The 9,805-nt window shown below is 42.7% G+C and overlaps 1 protein-coding gene across 1 annotated transcript; it reads right to left on the bottom strand.

Annotated features, from left to right (window-relative positions):
- Positions 1 to 2,774: 2,774 nt before the first annotated feature.
- LOC138351593 (selection and upkeep of intraepithelial T-cells protein 6-like) lies at positions 2,775 to 3,212 on the bottom strand. The gene has a single exon (XM_069303423.1). The coding sequence runs from the start codon at positions 3,210 to 3,212 to the stop codon at positions 2,775 to 2,777; it is 438 nt and encodes a 145-aa protein (XP_069159524.1).
- Positions 3,213 to 9,805: the final 6,593 nt, after the last annotated feature.

Here is a 9,805-nt window from a genome sequence, read left to right as displayed (position 1 = left end):
CTCTCTCTCTCTCTCTCTCTCTCTCTCTCTCTCTCTCTCTCTCTCTCTCTCTCTCTCTCTCACATTCAAATTCACTGTCTTTCAAATTTGTACTATTCCTTTCTTTATTCTGCACCCCATACCCATCCGGTGGGCGGTGGTGACAAGGGTTACAGAGGCACGTAATGGGCTCAGGGACTGAACCCCCACAGTTAGTTTAGCTCAGCAAGTGACAGTCTTGTGAAGCTCGTTACACAATTCTTTGCTAAATGTCACTCACCTTTATGGCTAAAATGTCAGTTTGATTTAGATTCCTAACAATCTGTTTAGTTAAGATTGTTATTCAAAAGAATGTGTGAACAAAGAACATATGAGTAACATATGACTCTGGAGGACTGGAATATACATATTAACGATGCAACTATTAGCCAAAGCGTTTCGGGCAAAACTTAAAATAATTTAAAACAAAAATGCAAAATATGAAAGGAGTGAGGGAAGGGAACTATGAGGAGAAAGCCCCGAGTCCTATATAGCACTGGGAAGGGATCAGGATAAGGGTTTGGGATGGGACGGGACAGGAGGGGGGGGGGGGGGGGAAGGAATGGTGGCCAACCACTTGTGGACGGTCGGGGATTGAACGCCGACCTGCATCATGAAGCGAGACCGTCGCTCTACCGTCCAGCCCAAGTGGTTGAACAAAGGAGTGTCGGGGTAAACACTTACTACTAAAACCTAACAAATATAAAAAAAAACTTCGAGAAAAATAACAAATGAATACAAAAAAAAACGTGTATATGTTTGTGTGAGTATTTAGTATGTTAGATCTTATAGATATAATAGATCTAGATCTAATAGATATAATAGATCTAGATCTAATAGATATAATAGATCTAGATCTAATAGATATAATAGATCTAGATCTAATAGATATAATAGATCTAGATCTAATAGATATAATAGATCTAGATCTAATTGATATAATAGATCTAGATCTAATATATATATAATAGATCTAGATCTAATAGATATAATAGATCTAGATCTAATAGATATAATAGATCTAGATCTAATTGATATAATAGATCTAGATCTAATATATATATAATAGATCTAGATCTAATAAATTTAATAGATCTAGATCTAATAGATCTAGTCAACATTGTGACAATTTGGATAAGTTCTTACTCATCAAGTTTCTGACTGTGGCAATAACTAAGCGCTGTAATGTTATTGTGAGACTCACATATAATTAATGTACTATAATGTTTACTATAGTATATCCAGTTATAAATATTAAACCATTTGATGCTTTTTTATGTTTTTTGTATTAATACATTAGGTACATGTGCATTAGTGCAGCTGTACTAGACTATATGAAGGGGAGTACAGTGTGTCACAAAAGCTAGCTACGTGATGCTAAAAAATCCCCATCACACAGGATGGGTAGTCATACAGAGGCATGTGATCAGTAGTCTGCACTGGCAAGACTCCGGGTGTATTATGAGGATATCTTCAACACAAGAGTGAATAAGGCAGCAGTGGTAATACAAGTCCCCATCTCGCAGGATGGTTAGTCATACAGGGCCAGATGTTTAGTAGCCTGCACTGGGAAATTTTGGGTGCACTGTGAGGATATCTTCAAGAACACGAGAGTGAATAAAGAAATCCCAAAGCTCCAGGTACCTCATGCCAACGGGTCTGAATGGTCTAATAACTGGACATTCGGTGATGTAGTGTGGGAAATCATGCCGCAGTTCCTGCTCACAGAGTATGCACCTGGAGTGCTCAGGATTGGGAGATCCGTCACCTGCAGCCACCTGCCACAGGTAACGGTAACCCAACCTGATCCTGGCAACCACTGTGTCGCACAGTCTGGTCCACGTTTTGTGCTGCCCATAGATATAGGTTTCAGATCTGAACAAATCATAGCTTTTTATACTGGTACTTTCAGGTCATTGAGAGTCAGTAATTTCTTTCCTATCAGATCTGAGTGTTTGGACCAATACAGTCTTGACGCAGAGATGGGCCATCTGATGCGGTGAGGGGCGCTAGGATACAGTCTATGGGACCGACACGCCAGATTTGACTTTACTCTCGCCTACATGTGTGACAACCCATGCTACTAAAATTGATATTACATAATAGCAAGTATTTGGTCTAGCGTACGCTTTATAATACTGAATTAGCCCAAATGGCATTCCATTAAATCAGAAATTTATATAAAGAATCTTACCTAACCTTTCCAAGCAGTTCTAGGCCTAATACACGCTTTCTTCTAACTAATATTTACCTGAATTTACCTGAGGGGCCCTACTAACACTATAGTGTCCTCGATGAGGACAGGAAGACGCCGGCTTGTCAAAGATTGCCCTCCATTTGTTTTGATCATTTGTTCAAGCTGCATTTTAAAGTTTAGCAGAGCTTTGGCACTTAAGGCTTCGGCGGGTAGGCGGTTCCGTTGGTTTATAACCCAGTGGGTGAAAGAGCATCTCCTGTTTTCAGTCCTAAACTGTGGCTTGTTGAGCTTGAAACCTTTACTCCTTGTCTGTGCTACATCTGACCACAGATATTTCTGTGGTGATATAATATTCAATATTAGTTCTAGGGAATGGTTATTATACGGAAATTTTGACAGCTGGACCAGGTAAAGCATTTACGTGTCCGTTACGAAACGTGTTCGTCTTTACGCAGTCGTGGCGGCGTACATTACGCGCGCACAATCTGTTTTATGACGTGAATTTCATGAATCATTTACTCGATTTTCTGCCTTCGTGTGTGTTGTCATCAATGTTCAACTATACTTCATCAACGCTCACCTGTATAGCATCAATGCTCACCTGTACAGCATCAACGCTCACCTGTTCAGCATCAATGCTCACCTGTTCAGCATCAACGCTCACCTGTGCAGCATCAATGCTCATCTGTGCAGCATCAATGCTCACCTGTTCAGCATCAACGCTCACCTGTGCAGCATCAATGCTCACCTGTACAGCATCAACGCTCACCTGTTCAGCATCAATGCTCACCTGTACATCATCAATGCTCACCTGTACAGCATCAACGCTCACCTGTTCAGCATCAATGCTCACCTGTTCAGCATCAATGCTCACCTGTACATCATCAATGCTCACCTGTACAGCATCAACGCTCACCTGTTCAGCATCAACGCTCACCTGTACAGCATCAATGCTCACCTGTACAGCATCAACGCTCACCTTTGATGCTGACAACATCAATACATATATATATATATATATATATATATATATATATATATATATATATATATATATATATATATATATACGTTTTTATATTCCCCTCTCCTCCCTTATCCACTCCCTCATACCCGTCTTCTACCCTTCCTTCTGTCCCCTCTTCTTCCCCTTATACCCCCCTTATACCCCCTCCACTTCTCCGTCTGGGCTTCAGTCTTGGACAGACTGACAGGTGTTTTATATATATTACTGCATGTAATTTTTTTTGTATAAAGTATTCGTTTAAATATGTAAATGTGGCTCAAAATACCACAGTTTACTTTTGAAACTTTGTATACTTTTGAGTTGATGTTGGTGTTGGGGGTGTTGGGGGTGGTGGTGTTGGTGTTGGGGGTAGTGGTGTGGGTGGTGGTGGTGGTGGTGTTGCTTCAGCTCTTGGGCCGCTAAGTCACGGGCCGAGAATATCACAACAATATTCCCGACGAAGCCTAATGGTGTATTAATGCCTCCATCTCCACCCCCGGCCATCGTTACCTCCATATATGTACTGCCTTGTCTTTGCTTAACTTGTGGTATATGACAGACAGACAGATAGGGGCCTCGTAGCCTGGTGGATAGCGCGCAGGACTCGTAATTCTGTGGCGCGGGTTCGATTCCCGCACGAGGCAGAAACAAATGGGCAAAGTTTCTTTCACCCTGAATGCCCCTGTTACCTAGCAGTAAATAGGTACCTGGGAGTTAGTCAGCTGTCACGGGCTGCTTCCTGGGGGTGGAGGCCTGGTCGAGGACCGGGCCGCGGGGACACTAAAGCCCCGAAATCATCTCAAGATAACCTCAAGATAACATACAGGCAGACAGACAGACAGACAGACAGACAGAAAGTGGAACTAAGATAAAAAACAAAGTTGAATAAACTTATCTTTGAAATTATTCTACATTGATTTTTTTGTATTTATGCTGAATAAATCGACATAAACAAGGGAGCAATATACATGGGTGTATATAAAAGCAGCCTTCAGGAGTGTCAGTAAAGATGCCTGCTAGATACTCAGCACAACGTATGTGAGACCAATATTGGAATATGCAGCACCAGCGGGGGGATGTTGCGAGCGCATAAGGGAAGTAGATAGCGTCCAGAGATGTGTCACCAGGTTAGTTCCGGAGATAAGGGGCCTGAGCAGACGATAAAAGTATTAAATCACACAGTTATGGGAGAACGAAGTGGAACAATTATTATAATTTGCAGTCTCACTAAACATTAGATTCCAGCCTCCCCCCCCCTGTGTAGTTTATTTAGTGGTGAAGATGGTGTATAGTGATGAAGGGAAACGGGTGCAGTGTATATGGTGAAGGGCACTAAAAGGTGGGTGAAGGGTAGGGAGAGTGGTGAAGACAAGGGAAGGTGGCGATGGGTAAGGAAGGTGGTGAAAGGTAGGAAACGTGGTGAAAGAGAGGGGGAAAGTAGTGAAGGGTAGGGAAGGTAGTGAAGGAGACATAAGACATTGATATAATGGTGGTTGTAGATGTGGTACCCGGCGATACCCGGGTAGTGAAGATGGGTTGCATTGATGATGACTGTCGTATATTGTGTAGATGGGTTACATCGTTGAAGGTTGAGTGTCGTTCAGATGGTTTCGATGATAATGGTTGTGTGAAGAAGGATACAGTGATGATGGTTGTGTGGTAAAGATGCCTTCAAGGGGGGGGGGGATGAAGGTAGTGTGGGGTGAAGATGGTTACAGTTCTTATGATAGCTAGGACGGTATGTGTCTTGAAGATGGTAGACCGGACCTTAGGGTGAGCTGACCGTCAACAGTTTGGTGAGAGTGTTTGATATGTAGTGCTTCCTCGATGTCTCATCTTCTACTCTCGTTGTATCCGTCGATTATTTCGGTGTTGTTGGTCACAATAGCTCTGGCCATGATTCTGGTCGTGTGTAGACATAATCAACAGATAAAACGACATTGGAAGATTAGACATGGGCGAAGCACTACATATCAAAGGTCTCAACAAACTCTTAACAAACGACTAACTCTTAGGTGCATTCTGCCATCGTCAGGACCACGGCAGAATATCAGGCACACACACACACACACACACACACACACACACACACACACACACACACACACACACACACACACACACACACACACACACACACACACACAGAACGGCGTTCAGGAACCTGTGTAAGGAATCATTCAGAATCTTGTACACCACATATGTAAGACCAATCCTGGAGTATGCGGCCCCAGCATGGAGCCCGTACCTTGTCAAGCACAAGACGAAGCTGGAAAAAGTCCAAAGGTATGCTACTAGACTAGTCCCAGAACTAAGAGGCATGAGTTATGAGGAAAGGCTGCGGGAAATGCACCTCACGACACTGGAAGACAGAAGAGTAAGGGGGGACATGATCACAACCTACAAAATCCTCAGGGGAATCGACCGGGTAAACAAGGACGAACTTTTCAACACTGGTGGGACGCGAACAAGGGGACACAGGTGGAAGCTGAGTACCCAAATGAGCCACAGAGACGTTAGAAAGAACTTTTTCAGTGTCAGAGTAGTTAGCAAATGGAATGCATTAGGAAGTGATGTGGTGGAGGCTGACTCCATTCACAGTTTCAAATGTAGATATGATAGAGCCCAATAGGCTCAGGAATCTGTACACCAGTTGATTGACGGTTGAGAGGCGGGACCAAAGAGCCAGAGCTCAACCCCCGCAAGCACAATTAGGTGAGTACAATTAGGTGAGTACACACACACACACACACAGCTCCAGCCATCACGAGAACATAAGAATGGAGGATACTAGAGGATTCATAGAGGCCCATGCGACACCTTACGCGTCGTAACTTACCTTACGTAACTTACACCTTACGTAACTTACACCTTACGTAACTTACACCTTACGTAACTTACACCTTACGTAACTTACACCTTACGTAACTTCATCCAGGTTGCTCCAGCTAACTTGTATATACTGCACTTCTGCCTTTGAAAATGTTGACAGGATCAGCGAAACGCATCTTTAATCATTAGGCTATATTAAATTATAAAATGAGCAGAGACTACATTTTTCTTCTTCCTTCGCAAGTGAAGAACGTACGAAATATTGAGAAGATTCGTAGTAGAATCATTGAGATAAAGATATTTATCAAACGCAAATTACCCATTATAAATAATTACGCACTTCTCCGCCTCCGGTGAGTGGTGGAGCTCTCTCACTCTCTCCTCAGCCACGCTACACGCCGCCTTCAACATTCAATTTCTGTCAGCAAATGATATGTAAAGTCAGTAATATCCAACACAACTATGTCGTACCATAAGGATCATGAAACTGAAAAACATACTGAGATTAACGATCTTTGGAATTCGAGGTGTTCGTAACTCTTCTGCCCCGGAAGATAAAAAAAAAAATCATACTCTCTCCCCTTCATTAATATTCAATTTCTTAGAAATCGTAAGAAATTGAATAAATTTACGTAAATTTTTCCATTAAAAGCCATGGAAACAAACTTCTTATGACTTAATATTAAAAAATGGCATTTGTTCTCAATTTCATGCAATAAGATGCGTTACATTTCAGTGTTTTGTTATCGTAAATATTAAGGATGACAGCGAGAGAGAAACGTGGATATTTGTGCAAGCCTCAGCCGTCAGTCAGAGGTCGACGGCGCATCATGATAATTAACTCATGGTAACCGCATCCTTAACCCGCCTCCGACACCACCAGCCTGACCTTGGCTTCCACCCGGTGAAAAGAAATGTGAGGCCTTGGCTATACGAACACGTTCGTGCACGCCTAGACTAAGTGTATGTCTTCGTTAAACATCAAGTATTAAGGGGAAACTTTTCCTTGTATTTAGCACTGATGGCATTATTAAGGAAGTAAACATAGAAGAGTAAAATACAAAAAAAAAGCATTGGAAGGTTTGAGAGACGTTGACAGGTGTTTTCTGGATACTCGATTGTCATTCGTGGCGTTTATTCGTGAGGTGGCAGTGTCTTATTCATCAAGTGGGTGGCATTCATCGAGGGGTCATTCATAGAGCGTAATCCATGGGTGGGCAAGCGTCATGTTACTGAGCAAGAGCCAATCATCAAGTGAGCATCATTCATCGAGCAATTTCCGGAAACACTTGTGTGGCTATTTAGCTGGGTGTAAACCCGTGGTACGGGGTGGCAGCAGTCTAATCGCAAGGTGTATACTGTATACAGTGTGTACCCCCGCTTCTCTGTGTATACACACTGAGTTTATCTTAGCCCTGGACCATTCAGGACAAAGGTGTTCTTGATGTTTGGTCAGTAAGGTGTTAGGCTGGACATAATAACCTTTTAGACCTTGCTAAGTCTTAATTTAAGCTCAACACGAAGCCACACGACGCTGTAGCAGCAGTCTCTTTGGTAGGGACCAGAGGCCATCATGCTCTTCCTTAGTAAACACAATTATCTGGTGATCCAGGCGTTACCACTTGGCCACATTACGGGTACTTTGATAACTCTCGGACGTAGGTTCGAATCCTGGTCACGGTCCTTGTGGATTTGTTCACGGGTAGTTTGATGTCTTTTGTGTCTTAAAGGACAGAGCAACGTGGCGTGTGCCGACTGAATGTAAGGGTGGAGGAAGGTGTCCGGGGTTTCAGTCGACGGGTACTAGGCTACTGATTAAATTGTGAACAAAATATAGTGGTCCAGGACTAAGGTAAACTCAGTGTGTATACACTGAGCTGCGCTGCGCACGTTCACTGCCTCACGACCCTCGGAGACTGTATGAAGCCGTTGATCGGTTAAGTTTATTAATCATGCCAAGATATAACTGGGCGTGTATCCGGTCCAAATATATCAGGTGTGAAATTTCCAAAGTAGGAATATCGGTTTTTAAATGCAAGGGGTGTAACTCGCATGACGTGTAGGGAAGACACGTTCACACACCCTTCTGCAGCCGTAGGTGTGAAGTATGATGGCTGGCTGGTGAATAGGGGTGATTTTTTGTTACTCCATTATGGTCCTTGCCTAAGTGGCTTTTAAATTCTTCACCCTGTTTGCTCCTTATTCGGTGCCTCCATCCGGAAGACTCCTCTTCAGTGGTTAAAAGTGTGGTAGAACTGTTGGGCGCTCTTATGCTGTAGTCCTCTTCTACCTTAGGACATCCCAGTCAGAGAGTAGGGCGTACAGAGGGCCGCTGACTGTAGAGGAGAGGCCAACTGTTAATTAAATGAGCTTCCCGGGATCATTTGCTGGGGAATTTAGAGGGAGCGTTCTGTGGTTCACTGGTGCTCTCGGAAAGGTTTAATACCTAAAATACATCAGGAAGCTCTTGCTGTGGTGGAAGTATTAACATTAAACCATGTGATCCAGAAGGTGTCACAAAACTTCTCTCCGCTGTAGCCTAATGAGACAAGAGCAGCGCGTTAATACTCAATATATATGTGCTACACCAGGCCTAGGAATATGTTTGGTTTCAGCTTCATTTTTCCGAACTATAAAAACAATAGTACAAAAAGTGGCTTACATGGGCTCCATTACTACACATTGGTACGATCGACCACTTAGTTACAAAAAAAGTACTGTCAACACAGGAGGATAGGTTGATCTCTCTCTCTCTCTCTACTCTTTGAATTCTTTAAATCCTAGCCTCATACGTCGATATAACCAAGATTAATAATGCGTATTTTAATTAGTAGACTTGTTAATTTTTGTTCTGTCAATTATATTTCTGATCTTAATGATGTGAACAACTACTGTAGTTTAAACGTTATTGCTGTAATTATCACGTTATCATTTTTGTATTCGAAATGCTGTATGTATATTACATCCTAGAATTGAGGTATGAACCTTTAGAGTGTTGGCCTCTGAACCTTTTCATATGCCTTCCCATCAACAACAAAGGGCCACAGGGTTAACAATGTGCCTGTAAACATGTATTGTCAGTTATACTGAAAATAATCTACTTAAAATTATCTGTTAGATTAAGGACTTGCCCGAAACGCTATGCGTGCTAGTGGCTTTACAAGAATGTAAAATCATCATTATTACTATGTACTCTCTTAACCCCCCCCCATGTACCTTCTTGTTTATAAATAAATAAAAAATTACAAGCCCCTGGGCTAACAAGCCCACAAGCCCCAGGACTAACAAGCCCACAAGCCCCTGGGCTAACAAGCCCACAAACCCCAGGGCTAACAAGCCCACAAGCCCTAGGGCTAACAAGCCCACAAGCCCCAGGGTTAACAAGCCCACAAGCCCTAGGGCTAACAAGCCCACAAGCCCCTGGGCTAACAAGCCCACAAGCCCCAGGGCTAACAAGGGGGAGGGTGCGCTGCCCTGTCTGGCTGTGCAAAAAAATCAACAAGTCCCATGCTCTCGAATGAAGAATATTACAGAAAACGTGAGCGGGCAAACTACACTATTTTTGTTAGCCAGCGACGTCTGCTCTAACGGTACATAATATAGTTGACATACAAATTACCACACGCTTCATTCTATATTATAACCAAACGCTGCACAACTCTTTATGAATTCAAGACACGATGACACACAAAGAAAATAAAGTACAAGACAACAAATTCTCATTTTTCGGTCTTTAATGAAACCGAAGTCAA

This window comes from Procambarus clarkii, chromosome 5, assembly GCF_040958095.1.
Source record: "Procambarus clarkii isolate CNS0578487 chromosome 5, FALCON_Pclarkii_2.0, whole genome shotgun sequence".
In the NCBI taxonomy this organism is placed as follows: domain Eukaryota; kingdom Metazoa; phylum Arthropoda; class Malacostraca; order Decapoda; family Cambaridae; genus Procambarus; species Procambarus clarkii.
The sequence above is the reverse complement of the archived record's forward strand: the minus strand, read 5'-3'. Positions and strand labels throughout refer to the sequence as shown.